This window comes from Xiphias gladius, chromosome 9, assembly GCF_016859285.1.
Source record: "Xiphias gladius isolate SHS-SW01 ecotype Sanya breed wild chromosome 9, ASM1685928v1, whole genome shotgun sequence".
Lineage (NCBI taxonomy): Eukaryota > Metazoa > Chordata > Actinopteri > Istiophoriformes > Xiphiidae > Xiphias > Xiphias gladius.
Window position 1 is genome coordinate 11,833,129 of NC_053408.1, and position 22,744 is coordinate 11,855,872.

The window sequence follows — 22,744 nt, forward strand, 5'->3', positions numbered from 1 at the left end:
ATTGAAGCAAACTATAACAAAAGAGTCTTTCACAAAATATGCAGTTGCATCCAGTGAGATATCCTGAGATGTCATTCTAAAAAAAAAAAAAAAATCACCTTTTGGAATAACCTTTAAAAAATGCTGTTAAATCTCTTTGTTTCTTTCCCAAGCAAACAATACAATTAATGAGGATTAATGGCATCACAGTTACCTAATATTGTGAACAATATGTATATATGTGTTTGTATGCATGTAGCATTCCCACAGGATTCCACTGGGTTTGTACATTAATTACATATTGGGCATTTTTGATTAAACTTAATTAATTTGCAAAGAGCCATTTTGAGGTACTTTACTTGTTAAAAGCACATCATCAAAATGTGTAATTAAAAATGTTAAAACAAGAAGCTACACCAGTAATTTATTTCATTTGTTCTAACTTTGGTGTCTGTCAGCTCATAACACTTAATACATTTTAGTCCAAATATCAGAACGTTTTGTCTCATAATAGACTGGCTGGCTGACAGGCTTGACTTCTTAAAATATAAAACAAAGTCTTTCAAGGAAGAGGACTGAGAGATGTGGTAGTAAAAGGTTGAAATACAGGAGCAGACAGGTACGAGAAAGAGTGTTTTTTTTCCCCTCTAAGAGTTCTCGTGTGTCATGTCCTTTTTAAGCTTCCATCAGCAGGTACACCAATCTACGCCTCTCCCTGGGGTCCGATTCCTCTTTGTCTTCACTACCCAACCACCCAGCCATTCATCCATCCATCACCCATTCCTATATCCATCCATCCTTTCCCCCCTCCAATCCATTCATTCATGGAGGACAGAGGAAGAGCAGAGGGGACAAAATTGGAGAGGAGAGAGGAGACGATTTGAGGGTAATGGAGAGGAGAAAAGTAGAGGAGGGTTAGTAGAGGAGGACAGATTGGAAGAGGAGAGGAGAAGAGAGGAGAGGAGAGGAAAGGAGAGGAGTGGAGTAAAAGGACTGTAGACAAGAGACAGTGTGACCTTGTGTTAGATTGATGCATCTCTGGAGAAAACGGATTGTCGACCCGCTCGCACTCAAAAAAAAAAACACACACACACACACACACACACACACACGGAAAGACACAAATACACACACACCCAGACTCAGTGCTGTTGGAATCACCACTTTGTCACTGTGCTGGCTTATCTATTATCCTAACTCTCTCTGTCTCTGTCTCAGTATGTCAGGTCTGTTCCCAGCCGACGTGGGGTTGAACACGGCTGACAGCGGTTGTGGTGGTAATCAGATAATAGTTGTTCTGAGGACACAATAATAAAAACACAGAAACACCCATGCAGTAACCCCAAATGCTCTTAAGGTGGCCAGCAATTGTAGCACACTGCTGTCTGTAGGTCTAGTCCGGACTTTGACTCTTCTATAAAGATGCCTAAGATCAAAAAAAGATTTAAAGGAACAGTTCAACATTTTAGGTGATACATAAAGCTAAAGAGACTCCAACTGCTGTTTCACTGTAACTTTTCGTGCGCCGAGTACGCATTGGCATGAGCACACTGACGACACAATAAGAAAATTCCTGCCAATGGTTTCAAGTTTCAATCAACTAATCAACAGTTGGTGTAACAATGTGCCAACAAATGCAAGGAAGAAGAAGACTGCTAGTTTAGTTGTAAACAATGTTGGTTCCCAAATATGATAAAAACTGACTTTGCAAATGTTTTCTGAGGAGGGAAATGCCTTTAAGTACAGCTACCCTGGCTGAAACACAGAAAACAGAAAAAAAAAAATCTTCCAGCACCTCTAAAGCTCACTCGTCTCTCATTTGTTTAATCCATACATAAAAAGAACTATAAAAATGATTACTTGTGGTTTTACTTGAGTTATGTGGAGCTACATCTTGTTGCCAGGTTTATACAGCCCGTACAGAAACCCAAACCAATATCTGGGCTCACCTGCTGACAAGGGGTGCTAGCTGGAGACACTACATAGCAGTGCTTTTACAACTCTGCTTAACTACGGGTAAACACGCAAGGTACATCGTGTAAATAAGGCCGTTTCAGAGGTATTGTTAGGGCGTATTTTTTAACATTCCACCTGACTCGAGTCTTTATGCTAAGCTAGGCTAAACATGTTCTTACACAAGATTAATGTCAACCTTTTCACCTCACGCTCAATACGAAAGCAAATTCTCATATTGTGTTTAACTATTCCATTTAAAGGTTTCTCTCACTTCTCAGCTCTTCCTCTGTTCTGTTTCCAGTGTAGTTACATTTCTTGTTACCCTTTTAATCTCAACTTTGACCTCCTCTTTATCAGTGGCAGTGTGATTACACACTTGATCAGTACACTTTCCAAATACAGAGGAAGGTTTTCCAGAATAAAGTCAAAATAGTTATGCATGTGCTGTAGGTATGTGTGTGTCAAGGACAAAGTCTGTGGTAAAATTCATTGAATCAACACAATAAATAAGCTGTGGTGGCAGATGAGAAGGAATATACAGAGTTGGGGGGTAGGCTGTTGAGAGAGCAATAGAGGTAGTGGTGGCAGCAGAGAGAAAGAAATAGCAATAAATATGAGAGAGGTAAAGTTCCAGAAGCAAAGAGAAGTGGAGAAATACCAATCTAGAGAAATACCGTAGTCTGCTTCAGAGATAGGGGGTATAAGAGGGAGATGACAAGAGCTGAGAATAAAAAAAAGAAAAAAATGGAAAAAAAAGGTAGATGGAAAAAGACGCAGTGAGGAGGACAAAGACAGAGAAAGAAAATAATTTAATGCTGAAGTGAGGATAGATGAGACATCTAACAACAAAGTAGTAATAAGTACTAAAATCAGCTTGAAAACTCCAAGTCCGACCACATCACCACGCAAGCACACACTGACACACTCACACACACTGACACAAAAAATACTATGGATCTGCAGCACCAGCCCACTGCACTGGCACAATCGAAATCAGCAGTGAACATTTGTCATGAGCCCAGGTGCAAATCTGCACATATACTGTCCTCCTCCATCATCCAGACATAAAAGAGTTGGACACAATATCATTAACATCTGCACAGTCTAACAGAGTCTAATGCAAGAATGGAATCAGTACCTCCCTGGCATAGGCAGACAGGCGTTGAACATTATAGATCTCAAAATGGTATTATTTCGTGCATCATACTGTGTTGGACTGCATTAGATTGTACATGTATTATGTTTGAATAAAGGGAGCTGAAAATTACGGATATTGAGGAAGTTGAAAAGGTCGATGGTACCAAAACCAAAACTGTGAAATCACCTCAAAGTACCATTTTGCATAGATATTAGCGTGTGGTATTTAAAACGATAATAGGAGCATTCTGAATTTTTGTTTTTCACTATCTGAATTGCCGAAAAACGGATGTCGGCAGTGATTCAGAGGTCTGGAACCATGCAAGCTAAGGTCTTTGGGTGGAAATATGCTCTGTGGCAACTGATGGACAATCAATGCAAGCAGTATAGGCTCAATGCCAACGTGGCCCCAATACCTTTGCGCTATCCACCTCATCTTTCACATTCTCATGGAGGGTTCACTATATTAAGGGCCAGCTAGTGCGGAGTGAAAGTGGACAACATTTACAATAAGTACTGCATTAACCAGAGGTGAGAGCGCCAGATAATGGAGGAAAAATTATATAAATATAAACTTCTGACTTGCTAAGTAATAAAAATACTTTGGTATTACATTCATAAAACCTTCAAACACTGCATTTTCACATTTTCACAGAAAGTGAAGTAAAAAGGTATGATAAAATCTTATTTTGGTATTAAAATATCTTTTAAAATTGGCTTTGCAAATAATTCATGCGGAAGGAAAGGCATTCAACATGAGTTCTCGTGAGTGTAAACTCCACACGATACCTCTAAATAAAGACCATATGCTGATTGTTTTGGTCATTGTATTGAACAATAGAAAATATACAGTAGGCTACATCAACGTGCATGCCATCTATCAGTATCTATAGTGAAGGATGTTAAGTAAATTTACCAGTTTATTTATACCCTCCCTCTTAATGCAGAGTGCTTTACAGAGCTGAGAGTGTGACTTCATTCAGAGTGACACCTCAGAATTGGTTCGGAAATGGGCCACAGTCACACTATGGATTGACATTTACTCTTTTTCTGGTGCATCATGCAGAGAGCTGTCTGGCCGGGGAACGACGTGGTGAGGGGAGCGACTTAGAAAAAGACAGAGAAGGCTATCTGGTAATATCTGGTTGAAATAATATTGTAACCAAACATTTACATTCACACCCGTAATCTCACACACATACACGCACGCACGCACGCACGCACGCACGCACGCACGCACACACACACACACACACACACAAACAAATAAACAAGCACACAGTTTCATTGTCATGCAGGAACTCTCCTAGACAATCACACAAGTGCAAAAGAGTACATTCACAAGCATTAAGGCTTTATAAAAGAGCAGCATGAACACAGATGTAGACACAAATCACACTCAATATATGACCACTCGAGCATAACTCTTTTAAGTCACATTCAATGAAAACAACGATTGAAGCACCGCCTACACAGCGCAGGCTTCAAATGAATTCAAAGTCAGAGTCAAATCAAGTGCAGGGATCTTAATCAGCAAGTTTCTGGGGAAGTAAGCAAACAGGCGTAAAAGGGTTTGGAACTGTTAAACTTTCAGCCAAAAGCCTGATTTAACACATCATGTGGTCTCTCACCCTAGGATCGGGGTGCATTAAAAAAATAGTTGAACTCTTGTCACTTGGGAAACCAATAGTGAGTAAATATAGTCTCTTACCTTGAGACCCAAGCTAATTAAATCACACTAGTGCTCTTGTCAGGCTGGGGTCCAAACAGCTAAAATAAACCACTCATCCTGGGACTCGAGCTCATTGAAAACACACAAGCACTCATGTCATAAGGGGACCCATGCTGGGTATTGTCCATCAACCAGAAACCCAGGCTCATTAAAACATACTATTCTCGTTATGACCAGATCCACCAGAATAACACCTGCAATCCTTCCAACAGTTTAGGAAACACAGATTTAAAGGTGGACAGGTGTGATGAGGAGCAAAGAGGAGAGACAGGTGGGTCCAGGGAGTTTTGAATTGAAAGGATGTCTGGAGTTGTATACCTTCCCTGACAATGAATTCACTAAAAACTCACATGTACACACTCACAGGCATGCTTGATGCTTGCATACGCTCCCCCTCTAGCTCTGCAAAGAAGCGTACAAACTCACAGACATTCACCTTTGGCTGCAGCCCCTGTCAGCTAAATGCCAACCAGATAAATCTCAAGGACTAAGAGTTAAATGGAATATTAATATCCTGACAAATCGAGCAGAAAGTCAAGAGAGTATTATGCTGAGCTCTCCCAACGGTGATGACTTCATTTCCGTCTTACCTTGCTTCAGTTTGCTCTAAGTTCAGGGAAAAATAAATTTGGATATTTTTTCAACATTATATTATTCCTACCATATTTTTCCCTATTAACTATTACCATTGCCAAATGAATTGCAGATTCTTCTTACATTGTGAATGTGAGAGAAGAAAAACTATGACTAACCTTAACTTTCACCATTTAAATCCCAAGGCTTTTGGTATATAGGCTAATATTGTTTGCACAAGTTACAAGTTCAATTACGTCCTGTTATTCAATATTAGAGTTTTATTTAAATATAAAACTTAATATAACATTTATTAAAACTAATTTATTTATTAAAAGTAACTAAACTTATTTAAATTTCTGCAAAACTTTTCATAATTCTGTCTCTAAACAGAATTTAGGAATTTGGGAGATTAACATATAAATGTATAAATAGCTCACAAAATGACCCCACTAAATAGCTTTTACTCTTTAACAGGTTGCAGTAGGACTGTGATGGCACATGGTCAAATGGCATCCATCTGGCGTGCCAGAACAGTTTAACAATTAATGTCTGTACCAAATTTCATGTCAATCCATCCTACAGTTGACGTATTTCAGTCTGGATCAAAGTGGTGGGCCAACGGACTGATGTTGATGTTCCTAGAGCCACGGCGCTAATGTGACTAAAAATGAAAGATATTCAATTGACACGATGCATCTTGGTAGCATTAGCAACTTGTAACAACCTACAGTCCACAAAACTTAATTGAAAAGAACAGGAAAAGACTACACATAATGGTATAATAAAAGGTAAAACTGAAGAAACATCTGAGTACCCTTGTAAAAATTGTGTTGTGGTTATCAAGAAAATTATCAAAAAGGATTAATAATGAATCAGGAAAGACTTGGTACACTGCAACTGACATGTGCTTACAGCCTACAATAAGCCTGAAGTCAAAAAAGTAATGTGTGCAGTTCTGATATTAAATCCCTTCTGCGCAGACTTGATTTGCCCATGAATTATTAGGCAGAGAAAAAAAGATGAAGCCAAAGAGAAAAGACAAGACAAAGACAAAAAGAATGATTGAAAAGGGGATGGATAAGAGGAGGTAGGAAGGGACACAAAGAGAGACTGCCTTTACCTTCTGTGTCTTGCCCGAGACAGGTTGATAGCAGCAGCAGATAAAGGACTCCTGTTCCCATTATACTCGGCCATTTGACCCGGCACCATGACAGTGGCCCCATTAAGTGCGTTCTAACCATCTTCACCACCATGCTTCGCCAAGCATCCAGCTGCGTAGAGAGAGGAGGAGACAGGAACAAATGAACACAGGTCAGTCATAATCATTCAGCTCATTTTTAGCTGTGCAGTATGCAACATTGAAAGCACCAGCACAGAAACATCTGGTGGCCTTGGTCGGCCCTATTCATAAATAGGAGAAAAGAAAAATTCAAGTACTGTAATTTTCAGGTACTTCATTTTCAGGCTACGCCACCTGTGCTCTGGCATTCAGTGAACAGCATTGTGAAAGCACATCTACCTGTGAAAGAAACAGCCGCAGTCATATAGAGTTTGATGAAGCTGAACTGTATGCACTTTGTTCCCGCCCCATCCCTACAGAAGTAAGATTTGAATGAAAATATGCTTTCCACATTGACAGTGCGCTCCATTACATCCCTAAGGTGAAATACCCTCACAATTTAACGCTCAGATGACATTTAATATTAATTTTGTGGTTGCTCTTCACGGCTGTTACGTTGCAATCTAAAATCTTTGATCAATCTTTGTGCCTGTGCATCAAAGTAAATGATTGCTTCACAGGGATTGCCAGCACAAAGGAAAATATAGAAACCTGTGGATGATGATAGAGAGGGAAATGTTTTTTCAATGTAAAATGCCAGTGGTGTCAAACAACATCTCAGATCTTGCAGCGGAAAACAGCTGATAATACATTGGACATTTTGAAAGCTACTGTACGGAGAAGATAGTGAGAGAAATACAGTAAGCTGATATATAAGTGTGTGTGTTGCTTAGGTTAAGATTAATCACATTTTATAGGGAGAGTATGTAAAGCGGAAGGGAAAATAAAAGGTTTCTTCAAAATTCTCTGTTGAAGAGACATTTATTTACCATCTGATTCTCACTGTCTCTTTAAATTGCTCTTTGATTGATTTTTCAGCAGTATTCTGTGTCACATTGATTATGTTCCATATGTGTGAGAAGGCCATCATTTACATGGCTCCACAGCTGGAAATTAGAGAGCTTAAATGGCCCACTGTGTACAATGTGTATACTTAAGAATATTAGAATGAGGAATAACAGTCTATTGATCCAGCAGTATTATTATGAGCAATTGACAGTTCACTAAAACGCTGCTCCTTGACAGCAATTGTTCAATCATAGTTTAGTAACTGTAACTAATCTTCACTAACTAATAAGCAAAATACTTTGTAGCTGAAGAACACAACACAAGAAGAAAAGTGGAGGTAAGGAACTAAATTGTGTTTATCTGCTGAAACCTAAGCTACAAACGTTAGCACGCCTTGCTAGCTTGATTACTACCTATAGTAGTAAGCTAGCAATATTTCCAAAGTTGAGGGGAAATAGCGGCTCTATCCTTGTCTATATTTGGTTTGGGGAAGTTTACCCTCCAGACACTCCAAACAAAATTACGTAATTTGCCAACTCAGCTTTTTCTCAACTCCTATTCTCTTGTAAAAGTGAAGCATACTGTTTGATGATATATCCCAATAAAACAGGAATCTAACGTGCTGCTTGTTTAACTCCGTTTTTTGATAGTGAGCATCCAAACCATTGAAGGGGTACAGTATGTTAGAACAAATAACATTAATTACGGTTTCTTTTATAAAAAACTGTACTTTAGCCTGAAACTAGGACTAATAACTCTACCCAGCAAAACCTAAACAAGTCCTTTATCTCTGAGTCTTCAAGATGGGGTCATCAACTGGTGAGGTTGCTAGCTTTTTGCATGTAACTGTAGCCTCAGGATTTTAGCATGACGTTAGCCAGTGTGTACACTTCAACAAGATCAATGCGAGACAAAATTTTCAGTCAACGAATGGAGTTTCAGTGGTAGCATACTGGCAATAATGATGAAATCTGCAGGGCGACAGTCGTAACATCACCCAGATAATCCAAGGTTGTTGGCTAGCAATGAGAAGCTTGCTTTTGTTTACTTCTGTGTGAAACTGAAAACCCATATTGTTTCAAAAATTACAAGCTTACCAATGCCCTTATACAAACTGGAATATGTTATATATTTAAACTTGAATATATATTTTAAAATGGTATATAAACACTTTAACCTCCATGACATTATTTTGTTCCAGTGTTCATTAGCTAATTTCCATTGTAATACTGAAAATATGCTTTATTTTACAAAAGATTATCCTGAGTAGGCCCGTAACTGAGACTAAACTCAGCTGGGCTTATTCGGTAAGAACAATATTAACTGCCTCCTGTCATGCTAAATCTGCCGCCTGTTTAATAGGACTGACTTATGAAGTTCCCATGTCAGAGGTAACCGAGACAGAGTCAGATTACTATTGCCCTACCCTCTGAATAGAGATGGAGTTGCCTGACAACAAAAATGTAATTGTGATATTATACCAAACCCCAGGGTGAAATCAAACAGTCACGGCAGCTTGAACCACAACCACCGTGCTGCTCTTAACCGCCCTTAATTTAGTTTAACATATTAAACTCAGGTGCTTCAATCTATCCATAATGGCGTGCAGGTGTGGTGGACTGTGATCATGATGTGGCAGAGTGTCAGAGAAAGCATGCAGAGGAAACTGATAACACCTCTGACATTGTAGAGATATTTCGTCTCAAAAGAGAGGCAGATGGTGTTTTTGTTTTGTTTTAGTTTTTTTTGTGTGGCACTGATTTTTATGAACCGCCAGGGACACTAGATGTTTATGATTTCAAAACTACGCTGAGTCCCTAATGTCATGCTAGCCCTGCTGATGGGTTTTTATAAATAATTCTTGTAGTTCTTTTAATAAGGTCCCCAGACAACTAATCTCTGGTTGTCCCTGATAGTCATATTGTGATATTAGCCAGAAACTAATGGACACATGAGGGTGAGCTTGCATCACGAGCCTTTCTGCTGGCTTGAACACATATTTATAAATTACATTTGAGGCACAAAAGCCAGTTACATTCCATCATATTTTATGTAACTATGTTATGCGAGTAGTAATGTTGCAACGCCAGGAATATATTTTTTTATTTTTTTAAATGATGGATGACTTTTGGTATGACTTTTGATGCATACCACTGGATAGAAACATGAAGTGCATTGTCAAGATAATATTTGTTTGCATTAAATTATTTACACCTTGACAAAAATAACTTGGTACATTTTCCAAATTCCAGCTCATTCCATAGAGTATGTAAATCAAACATAGACATTCTTGTTTGACTAGCAATTCAGATTTTAAGCATGTCTGATGCTGGTTATGCCACATCCCTCAGTGTTTTGATAGAATCACATAAAAAATAAGTTTTAGTTGAAAAGGGTGAAAAATAAAACCTACAGGTTCAAGGCTTAGCCATCTGTTAAGTATGTGCCCCCCTGGGGAAATGCTTTTAATTGCTGCAAAGACAATACCCTTTTACACCTTCCATTGATACCTAGTGACCCAAACTGTGAAACTCTCTCAAGATTTGAACCTTCTTTTATACCCTGATCCTGACAAAACAATTACTGCAAAAATACTTTTTTGATGAAATAACCTATTCTCAAAGGATCTCAGTTGTCTATTCTCACAAGGCTACACAAAGCAAAATTGATTTTCAACAGTGATGAATAGGAGAAGAGATTGTGGAGTCCTGCTTACATTGAGACCATATCAGAAATAAAAATTTTCTTATTTTACTTTTATACAAAAAAATACACATACTGTGTTGTCTTTTATTTTAGACTACTACAGCTCCCTTTATTACCAACTGACATGAAAGGCTTATTGTGAATGGGTAAACAAAGAGTAATTTGTCCCAACATTAGAACATATAAACAATGGCTAGGTCTGGCCAAAAGATATACTAATACAGAACTTCAGTTCCTTCTAAAGTTGACCTGTTGACTCTTTCAGTGTGGACTCTAAACCTAAATATGACTGCAAACATGAGAGGATCCATGAAGACGGTCTCTAATGGGAAGCTGCTGCTTTTTCTATTATACTATCATGAACTAGATATGCAATTTGACCCCAGATAGCTGATTTCCCTCATTACTTCTGCTCCAGTCACAGAGGAGAAGATCAAGTTAAAGAGAAACAGACTATTATTAAGCTCGATAAAATTGAGGGGTTGAAAACAGGAATCCAACTCATTATAAGGTGATGTCCTGATAATGCTGATTATTGTGAATTCTACTTTGAGGGATGTAAAAAATTGGTCGTACCTGTAAAGCTGCTAGCAACAACAAGCAAAATTTGCTCTTACATGAGTTTTTATTAGCGTTAGGTAATTCAAGAGCACTGAAACTTCAACTGAGAACACTAAAAACTCTGAATATTTCATTAAAGTATTAAAATAATTTTGTGCACAATAATTACATTTCACTAGAACGCTGGTTTTTGGTGCTTTACTGACCTTGTCACTGTGGCTATTTCTTATGTTGAGGCATATTTTCTTTTATCAGTCTTATTTCTTTGCTAACAATACAGTCCATCATAATGTAAAAAGCACACAGGTCACAAGTACAGTAAATGAATCAGTCAAATCTCTGTTTAATGGCTGAGCACAAAATTTGGTTTGCAAGTTTCACACTCAGCAGGGGAATCTGTACAGCTGCTTACCACAAGGATATTTGTATTTGTTGAACCTGCTAGCTTAAGCAAATTAGTTAGTTATCAATTACTAGCATTAGCTAAGTCTGAGGCACTGAAACTTCTGTGACATGGAAAACACTCACGTTTTGTGTCATCCTGTATGACTGTCAGATATACTGTAAGACCTTAAAGTATTTTTGCATCATAATTGCATTTTACCGTAACCACACTGTGAGAGTTTACTAAGCTCAGCCACACTTTTAAGTGCTAGTGCTACAGTCCACCATATGGAAAACACTACACTTGCTTGAAAACATGCTTAACTGGTACAATAAATAAATGTTAAAAATGTTATATTTTTTAAAATGTATTGTTTATTTAACAGGGAATGTGTTGAATACATTTTGGATAGTACCACATATCCCTAAAAGCTCATTTTCATCTCCTTAACTGTCTGGTAAACTAGACAGAGCGCTGTGGCAGACAATAGTAGGCCATGCTATAAGCGTCAGTAACAAGAATGAGGTGTATTAGGGCTGAAGGCTTTTCTCCTCTGGTAGAACTTCAAAAAGTTTTATTCCTCCAGAGAGGAGAGGAAATACACCCAACAGAGAGAGAGAGAGAAGATCACACAGAGGAATGAGGAGGAGAGAATAAGTGAAATGAAGACAGGCAGTGGAAAAAGAGGAAGGGAGAGAGAGAGCAGAGAACAAGACAAGAGAAGATGAGAAAAAGAATAAGAAAAAGAGATTATGTTAGAGAAGAGGAAGAGTGACTTTGTCCCAGACAGATAGACAGAGAAAGAAGGTAAAAGGAATGAGACATTGATTGTGACCTGTACTTTAAAGGCCACTACCTCTCATTGATGTATACTGATCAGAGGATGGGAATGAAAATGGAAGGATGGCTTAGCTAGCCTAGGATAGGATAGAAAGGAGGATAAGACAGAAACAATGGCAATCTGAGAGAGAGGATCAAGATTTAAAAGAAAGAGAGGGGGCCACAAGAGAAAACCAAATAAAAGAAAAAACGCTGGAAAGGAAAGAACTTTGACCCTAAAACCGAGGAGATATTGATAGAAATCATGTGTCTGTGTGTGTGTGTTAAAAATAGTAAAATAAAGAAGCTAAATAACAAAATGGAGACTTAACCCAAAACAATAAGTGAGAGTGAGAGATGTTGACATGTTGTTTTAAGTTGTTCACTTCGTCTGTGTTTGTGATCAGCTTCCTGTCATTGCATGTGACTGATGAGACCTTGTTACTATAACTCTAACAGACTGTTTATGCATGTGAGCAGAAAAAACAAATGAAAACATTTCCCTTGTACTGTCACAGCTGACATCTGTCTTCTTCTTTTTCAGTCTGTCTGTCTGCCTGTTTGTCAGTCTCCGTCTGCTTTTTAGGACGGCATCTTTTATAGCTCCTCTGCTGCCAGAACAAGACTGGATTTTTTTTTTTTTTTTTTCATTTCAGGCAGATGGCTGAAAGCCTTATGCAGAGTGATTTACTGTGTGAAGTTTTTTTGTCTTGCTCGAGGGTGTTTTGTTCGGACACTGAGCAAGTGAACTGTGACTGCCGGGTTACAGGAAGGTGTAATGGAGCCATGCTGCTGTACAGCATGAACAGGAAAGCAGAATTTGCAGATTCACAGCACAATTCCCTTATTTTCCAAATCCCGTACATTCTCCCTTTTTTTCATTTTTGTGTAAATGATAATACAAGATGAGTAGGATTTGAAACACAGGGTAAGGCACCAGGTACCGGGAATTTGTCAAGTCCAAGCAGACAAGTGTCAAGTTAAACATTTAAATCAGTTTTCTGCGCCGTAATGTTATAATCAGCTGCATAACATTGTCAAAATGAAGCAGATGATGCATGTTGGTTACAGCAAACAGTATTTCCCATACCACTGCACAACTGCATTGGAATTATTCAATTAACTGCAGTTCAATTTTCTGTATGAAAGGCCATTAAACCAGGTTTGCAACATGCTGATTAGGGACATAATCTACCCCACTTGGCAGTGGGGGAAAGCACAAACACATGCACACGCACACTCATACACACACAATTGTGTTGACCAGACTGTCCAATAAGCTAATGGTGGGGCACTTTGCTTGTCTGGTTCTGCCAATCTCACTGAGTGTCACAGAGACAGTCAGCACCTGTGGGTGCAAAGAGGCAGCATCCAAAACCCCCCAATTTCCATGATTGCACGCAAGCACTGAAAAGAGAAAAACAGAGAGAGAGAGAGAGAAGGAGAGGGAGACATAGACAGTAAGCGAGAAATCGGAAGTGAGCATGAATTATAAAAGAGTTTTTTAATGCCTCAAGACTTAATGCTCAAGTTCTGGACTGAGGGATGGAGACACAGCGAAGCCGGTTCTGGAGTAAACTTTTCAACCAAATAAAGAGAACAGATTGTCAAGGAGTAAAAGAGTAGTAAGGGAAGCCAGCCCAGCCCACCACAACTAACCTGATATCCACTTGTTGCAGATATGTTACCTCAAGTGTTACCAAACAAATGAAGCAATCTGTGGGATTTGTTTGCATCTGCCTCAAAGGATGTTTCCAAATGTAATCAGTCTATTATTGCTGAACACAAGGTACAATAAACCAAACTTTGGCTGGAAAATAGATGTATTGATCAGTTTTACCATCTCAGATGCAAAAAGAATAAATATATTTATAGATACAAGCAATGCAGGACAAATTTAATTAATACACACCAAACTGCCAAAACCAAAGAGCAAGAAGGGAGCCAGGGATGGCAAAGACATGAAGAAGAAAATGAAGAGAATAAAAGCAAACTGTGAAAAGAAAGATGAAGAAAGAAAACAGACTGATGACAAAATAAAAATGCGAATATAAAACATGAATTTGAGAACGGTTGGAGGATCACAGTGAAAGAGAATTATCATGGAAGAGAGTGAGAGAGAGAACATAAATATCACAGCGTATTACATATCCACTATTCTAAGTGAATATGCAGTAAAGCACTAAAATGCATTGAAGTATAAATATATAACTCTTTGTTTTATTCGCACATTTTTCAAAACTGCCACAACAATACTGCTTTGTTTAACAGTCATGCAAATAAATAATTAAAATTTAAAGCTAGAGTGAGAAAGCAATAGTGATTTAAATTAACAGAGACAAAAAGAGCGAGGGGGATAGAGAGATGTTGGGTCAGTTGAGGAAAAATTAGTATTTTCAATGTATTCGTTCCCCTCGGAAGAATTGGGGTCTCATCCAGCACGTGTGCTTTATCAAATCCTGAAAGGTCTATTCTCATTTAGGTAGTTTTAATCATATGAAGCCCTTTCAGCTCAGTTTTGTTACTGTTAGAAATGTGATGTCGGGGAAACAGCTCTAGTCCTACTTCACCAGCTAGTAGCTCTGTGAAAACTTAAGAGTATAACTGAATTAAAGGTGTCCTTGGTATCAAGTGAAAATTTTATGGTAAGGCCAGAAATTGTGAAACAAAGTTGAGGTACTGTATCTACTGGTTCTCTCTCAAGAAATACTTCAACTATCTTTATGTACAGTGGTGGAAAGCAAGGGTGATGAGGGTGACGATTGTCACCTGCAATATCTTTTATTTAATAAATACAGGCACTGCAAGCCATCGTGTTGGCTTACTGTTTTGGATAGTGGGCCACAGTCCTTTGTTTTTGTTGATACAGTATGTTGTAGCAGCATTATCAAAATACTTACATTAAAGGTCAGTTTTAAAGTTAAAGTAGCAGTTTTAAAGCTGCTATAATGAATATTTTTACATAAAAATGGAACAAATGACTACTTGTATGGGAAAGGGATACTTCACAGTGGCAAATTCACACAGAATTACAACATAGAATCAATAGTTTCTCTTCAGCAATATAGAGCATTTAATTGTCTTTCAGCTCATTGTTTTGTTTTCAATGCTTTGCTTCACTCTCATCAACTTTTTTTCCGCACACAGCAAGCAGCTATTCTCAGAGAAAAAAAATGTAAACATTAAACCGACTGTACGCTGCCTGCACCGGCACCAAACAGCAGACAGGCGAAAGCGACTAGCTGGTGAACATAGTGAGGCATTTAGCTTATAAATTATCACTCCCCTTTGAAATTGGTGGAAACCACACCAGAGCTAGACAGAGAGTGAATACTGGACTTACATTCATCATAAAAGACTCTATATAAACGTTGTTCTGTATCTGCTGGATTTGTAAAACATGTAACTGTTTGCTAACAAGTTTGCAATATCAAATTAAACGTTGATCATATGTTGGTGTTTTTTTCACTGGTTTTTTCAGCTTTGCCAAAGTGACCCAAAAAATCTGGAGGAAAACACACACCTCACCGGTAGACATCAAAGAAAAGGAGAAGAAAGCCTCACACTCATAGTTCAGAACCAAAAGTCAACAGGTCGATGTTTTGGCACATTTTGCCTTCTTTTGTAGAACTGTAACAAAGACAACAATCTTTTCTTACGTTAACTATACCTTCACTATACTGTAGATGCCATGCACTGATATTACAGGACTACTCAACAGATGAACATTGCTATTGAATGTTTGAATGTTTGTTGAGTGGGCTGAATGCTGGGTGGTAGCGGGACTCATGGGTTTGTGTGAGAGGAGAAGGGCAGTAATACTAGATTAAAAAGAAATGTTACCAGTTGAAGCTGTGTGTTGTAGAAAAATTTTGTATTGTGGGATTAAGCACACAAAAATGAATCAGCCAGATTTACAAAACAAACAAATATCTGGGCGTAAATTTTCCCCAATACACCTATTTGTGGTCAATTTACAAAGCAACACACATACATCAACACATATTCCATTTCACTCACTCTGCAGTTAATTGACCAGGATAGCACAGCTGAGCTTTGGCGATCTATTTCCTGTCCTCCATTAAGCCCTGATGACTCATTTCCTGTTCTATTCCTGAGCAGATCTCTCTGCCGGCAGGTGACGCAACATTAGGAAGATATTCAATACACAACACAATGGAGCATGGTCTATATGCATGAGTGTGCTTGTGTGTGAAAGTGTATATAGGAGCTGGTGTGTGAAGGTGTGCTCGCCCCCATTTATGGGGATGCATTTACATGTTACCATTCATATGTGAGGGAGTGAATAATGAGGCATGCCCTGCGGTTAACATGGTGTAAGTAAGTGTTAACTATGACAGATTGTCCTGCCACTGGTGACCATGGTTGATCAGTCAGATAGCCTTCACCTCCCTGCTCCTCAATTATTTCAGAGTCACATAATTGTATGGATGGCAATAAATCTCACTTCTCATTTCATGCGCTTGATTTCACCTCTAATGTCGTGGCAGTTCCAATTTCAATTTGTCTGATCCTTTTTTTTTTTTTCTGGAAAATCTCCAGCTAACAATGAGTGTGCTTGTAGCTGTCAGCTGTCACTGTTTTACCCTAAAAAACAGGGGACACACATGGCGTGCACTGCCTGTTGTGTTGAGAGTTAGGTCTAATTGGAGAGATGTGTTGACATCTACAGCCTATTTGTAGGTATTGTTACTGTACCCCTGGATCCCTTACATTTCAAAGTATACTGACTGATGTTTCCATCACCAAGAAAGTCATGTTTTCACCCATTTCCATAAGAGGTGAAAATATAAGAAGCCATTACCATTCAAATCTGAATCCAAATTGTAAGGGTAGTATGTTTACAGGGTAAAGTAATCTATGCAAAATGTAAATTTTAAGCAATAACTACGCTATTTTTGGCAGGGGGAAATGTTTTTGCTTTCCACATCCAGGTATTTTTATTGAAGGTTCAATTTTAGTCATTTTTGGATTATATATTAGTACAGCAGTGGATATGAACAGTGTGTATAATTTTGTTTGGGCACTAGTACAAACTGTTTTTAGATGTCTGTCTTTAAATGTAAAAGGCAAAGGTTAAGACATGGTAGGCTATTGATATTTGATCTGAATTCATTTATTTAAAGAGGGATTTTTTTCTTCTAGGCTCACAAGGCCAGATTACTTGCCGGGAGATAATATTTAAGTCTGAAAAACATCTCTTGAGAACTGATTGAGCCAAACAGGTAATTGTTGAGTCAGACATTGAACTGTAGAGGTTGTTGGGCATCTCAAAACTGTCAAACCATATGAACATCTATTTAAAGCAAGAGTTACAGATTTTATATAAAGTATTATTCTGCACCTGCAAGAGTTGCATTTGTCAAAGCAGGTGTAAGAAATGTTCATATTGATGACTAAGGGAAGGAAAATACTGTCAGTCATTTATTGTCGGGCCTACGTAGAATGAGAACTGTCCCGAGCAAATGTCTAGTGAGCTGTGACAGACCACAGTGATGGAAAAACATGTGGACTGGAGTTGTGAGGCTAAGAAAAATTGTTCACACTGCAGTTACATTTCATTACTGAAGTGGCTAATTTCACTCGGAATTAGGTCCTTTGAATACAGTTTTATTTCAAACATACCAAATTTCATGCAGTGTTGGTTTAATTTAAAGAAACATGCCTGAAAATTCATATTGATATTCAATAAAAGTTGGGTTAGGGTCAGGGTTAGGAATCACAAAAGACAGATTTTAAAAGAATAGTAAAAATTGAAGCAGTAGAGGCCAAGATATCCTGAATCTTAGTTCATGGTATGGTTAAAGCTCCAAAAACACTGGATTCTACAATTCCCATAAGGCAACTCCATAACATAATTTCTTGGTAAACACCACTCCTTCAAACAGTAGCATGCTACTGTAATGTGAACATGCTAACATACTCACAATATCTATGTTAACATGATGACGTTTAACAGGTTCAGTGCATCTTGGTTCAATGTGTTAGCATGCTAACATTTGCTGATTAGCACTAAACACAGAGCAACAATATTATAAATCAAAACAAACAGCTCTATTGTGTTAAGAACATGATTTTCTGTATAAAACGACATGGCAGTCCATCCATCCAATATTACTTAGATATTTCAGTTCGGACCAAAGTGTTGGACGGACCAACCTACCAGCCAACCGACAGACTGACGTTCTTTTCCATCCCTACAGTAATCCCACTAGTCTGGCAAAAATTTTGTATTCTCCAAGCTCAAACTAAGATTGCTCAAGTGATGTCACTTGAGCCATTTTCTCTGACTTAAAGCTTCTACAGAGCCACAAAATACATTATACATCTGTTTACGCAGGCTGTGTTGTACTCTCTGTAATTATTTAATTGACTTTGACATGTGGAGAATCCTTTTAACTCTAATACCTGTACATTTCCCCTGCAAATACAAATCACTGACAACAAGGTCCCTTTTTGCCAATTTGATAAAGGCAGGCATTTAAGTATGGACACATTTATAACACATTCCTGCTATCACCTGAACAAGAATCCAACACTACCATTACTAGCTATTAACAGCACTCTTCGTGGTCATTGAATTCTCTCCATAAAATGTCAGACTTATAAAATCTGTCTCTGTCAGCCCAGTGAACTAATTCTTACTCTGACTCTCCAGGTCCGACATACTGCCCTGGAACAGGCATCAGGGCTTGCACGCAACTCACAGCTGCCAACACCACTTAAATGCTGTTACCCGAGTTTGGCTGCAAAGCTGCTGATCAAATGATCTGCAAGGCACTGATTGGCACGCACAGTGCTAGTGCACAAAGCTCTTCTTTAAAGACTTCAATTATTATTTGATAAACCAATAAAGGAATTAATAAATAAATGATGAAGGTGTGAATTAATGATTTGCTGAACACATCTTAAACAGGCCAGAGACAGTAGCAATTGTGAGGATACCTGCAAAGTTTTCACAATCACATACATTTTTGAATATTTCTTTCCTTGACAAAAGTGTAACCAACAATAATGCAAAGGGGATGCTGTCTCCCAGAAAATCAATGACAAACGTTGTATCAGGAACGACTCATTCAAAAAATACAACGGCTAAAATCCAACCCGATTTAGCTCCTCTCTGATTTAGATCTGCCTCATCAAGTTCATGGCATTCTAAGAAACAGCAACGCTAGTCCTCTTCAAAACACTTCAAAACTGACAGCTTTGTTAAACAGAAATGACAGAGGCGAGAATGAACAATGGAAAAACATACTGGAAGAATAACTGATGTGGGGTGAAAATAATGGTTGTCTTTCTTTGAGTAGTAGTGGTTTTACATTGTGGGAAAAGAGCAAGAGAAAACAGGAGAGAGAGCAGAGTGCAAGAAAGACAGGAAGAGCAAGAGCAAGAAAAAATGGAAATGAGGAAATGATGAAGAGGTGACATAACAAGAGTCCAGTCAGCATGTTAGTTGTTACAAATTCCACACTTTTTAACCAACATACAGTAACTGGCAGGATTTTGTGTACATCAAAGCTAAGTACTAAGCGCCCTAAAAAGAGAAAAAATGCACAGTGTTCTTAATGTTCTTAATATGACACAGCTGACAAAACAGTTCAGATAACAGTATAATGATCCCACTAAATATTTGTTTGTCAAGGAATAGCTTTATGTGTGGTTGTGCTATACTTTCCTGTGAAAAAATTCTTATGGAACCCCAGTTGTAGCTACTCATTACATATGTAAAGCTAATTAAAATCCTAAAAAGGCACATTTCTAGGATGTAAAAACCTGCATATAGAATCTGGCTTTGCTAATAAATAGCAAGACTAAGAGTCTACAGCCATGCTAGTGGTTCTGAGAGCCTGTACTTAGTCACAGTGGTGATTTGAACTAAATGCTGACGTCAGCACGCTAACAGGCTCGCAATGACAAAGCTAATATGCTATTGTTTAGCAGGTATAAAATGTGTCATGTTAACCGTTTTAATTTAGCATGTTAACATGCTAACATTTGCTAATTTTCAAAGTACAAAAGTACAAATACTTGTTGAGCTTTGCTAGAGTGGCTAAGAATTGTACTACCTAGAAACTACGTAGCTTCTTCAGAAGTTGTTTCACTTCTAAGGTGGCCTTTTTTAAGAAAAGAGTGAACATTCAAGTCAAAATAACTGGTATCTGAAACTTATAACTGACTTAAAAATATTCTGACTATGACTGGGTACGTCTCATCAGTGGGTTTGGAATGGTATCTTTCCTGCTAAAGGTCATTCACTGAAACAAGAACATCTTCAACCTCAATATACGCACATGAAATCCACCTGAGCTCCTCTAAATGTTGAGACAGTCCCCACTCAGTTATTTAATTTAGTGTCAGTTTGATGCATTACTGATGCTTAGGAATGCTTTTAGTGATGGTTCAATATGGGGTACTGTTTTAGTACTTGTTGTTTTACATGCCGTTTAAAGTGCCAGTATTCTTGACCTATATTATTATGACACATTAATAATACAGTAGTTATGTGCTGCCATATCAACCAGTGTAACAAGTCTAGACCTAAAATAAAAACAAATAATTACAATTATATAATCTTTCTTTTCTTTGTTTTGACACATGCGATTATAACCACAGTGGGGTCCTCTGATGAGTCATTGTTATTATGGAGAGACAGCATTGTTTTTAAAAATAGCCTCTACTATTACCTTGCATCCTCATGTGTTACCTCACATTATATATTTAAAACTTGTACCTCTGAGCTATTAATAATAGATGAATTAAGCAAAGAAAAAGGTGCTGAGTTTATGTAAGACCACTTGGCTTTAATCTTGCACTGCCACGGTTTGTCTACAGAAGTTAGACCCAATTTTAGATCCAAAGTTTTCTGAATGGAAAATTATATAAAACTGGAGCAACACAATTTTATTTAAGCATCAACAGCTCTCTGGTTTGTGTTATTTTATGTGTGTATTTAGGTATTTTCTATACGGATTTTTAACTTGCTACAACCATCAAAGCATGTCTTGTATGTGCTAAATCAATAACCTTTGGGGTATTACTACTTGAACCAATTGTTAAAAGGAATAGTTTGACATTTTGTGAAATACGCTTATTCGCTTTTTGGTAGAGAGTTAGACAAGAAGGTCGATACCCCCCTCATATCTGTCTGTGTGTCTTAAATATGAAGCTGCGGAAAGCCGCCCATTAGCTTAGCTTAACATAAACACTGGAAACGGGGAAAGCGCTAGCTCTGTCTAAAAGTTATAAAATAGACAAGAGTGGTATCGATCTGCTCATCCAACTCTCGAACAGAAACCAAATACAGAAAATTGTATTTGTATTTGCCAAAAATGTTGAACTACTTGTTTAACAGTTACAGAACTTTATTCAGTTTACCACAAATGGGAATAGCAGTGAATTTAATAACTGCTAGATGGTATGAAATAGTACTGAGAGTCTGGCATGTTGCAGAACAGGCTAAACTTTTACAATCCTTCCCAAAAGTAGCTGAGAAAATTAGTAAATCTATGAGAATGAAAGCATTTTCAGCCTCCAGCGATCCGGTTTTAACTTTTAAGGAACAACATTTTGTTGCTTGAACCAACCAGCCAACTAGACTGTTCAGTGTGAAAGGAGAGTAAGTGAAAGAAAGACATGAGGAGAGAGCGAGAGAGAGAGAGAGAGATGGTGGAATCAGTTTGATGCCAAGAGCTGTGCGCTGACCCTGATTAAATGCCTCCCCTAACTCACTGGGACCACTGATAAGACCAATGCACTCTGGGCGGTGTGCGTGTTATGTGTGTGTACGTTCAGGAACCAGAACAGGAGATAAGGTGTGTCTACACATGTGCATGTGCAATGTGTGTGACTATGATTGTGTATGTGTGTGTGTGTCCCAACACCAATTCTCCTGTGTAAACATGCTGACCTGGCACAACACCAGTAGACACTTTGAAGTTGGCAATAGCCACTATAATCTCCCTCCCTCTCTCCTTCTGTCTAACCCCCCCCAACACACACACACACACACACACACACACACGACACACACATGCACGGCCAGAGGCGAAACTTAACACTAGCAACCTTCTGTGGCTTTGCATGTGGCTACTAACACACCACACAACCCCAAGCACATACACGCACACGCACATGCACAGAGGCACACACACACACACACACACACACACACACACACACACACAAATACTCCTCCTTTGTCAAAGGCAGTTGCATCCTCTGTCTCCCACACAGAGAGATAAAACAATAAACAGAAATGCAGGAAAATACAGACTCTCACATAACTAACAGCTTATTTATTTATTTTTTATTTATGTCAACTATAATGGAGAGTCCTCCTGACAGCTACGTGTGACTGTGTGTGTGTATGTTTGTATTTTCCTAAAAGTGGCTACCACTCTAGGGTCAATCACACCACGGCCTCAGAGCACCTTCGGGTCTTAAATCAGACACATTGCCTTCCTGGCACAATCAAGCCAGACTTCGCATAATATAATATAACCTTAAGGGTAAGACATACTGTATCTTATCAACAAGTGATACTTTACTATAAAAACAGAAATGTAATCGTGTGTCATATTTGTTACATTCCTTTGGTGTGTGCCCTGCTCATCACCCAACTAAGCAGTTAAAACATGTTTTATGTAGGGATTGTCATTACCTTGCCTACGGACGATGTTTAAAGGGTCGATTCACTAAAATTACAAAATTTAACAATAAAGTTTTTTATAAAAGCTAAATGTTC

General features: G+C 38.2%; 1 protein-coding gene across 7 annotated transcripts in view; it reads right to left on the reverse strand.

Annotated features, from left to right (window-relative positions):
• The window catches only part of LOC120794181 (protocadherin-15-like), a 258,482-nt gene that overhangs the window by 121,713 nt on the left and 114,025 nt on the right, over positions 1 to 22,744 (reverse strand). For 4 of the 7 annotated variants that reach the window (XM_040134962.1, XM_040134959.1, XM_040134961.1 and 1 more), the window contains one exon: positions 6,501 to 6,651. In XM_040134962.1, coding sequence (XP_039990896.1) covers positions 6,501 to 6,633 — 133 coding nt within the window. In that variant the 5' untranslated portion in view covers positions 6,634 to 6,651. Of the gene's footprint in view, positions 1 to 6,500; positions 6,652 to 6,817; positions 6,904 to 22,744 lie in introns of those variants that run through there. The other 3 variants (XM_040134958.1, XM_040134960.1, XM_040134957.1) reach the window with 1 other exon arrangement.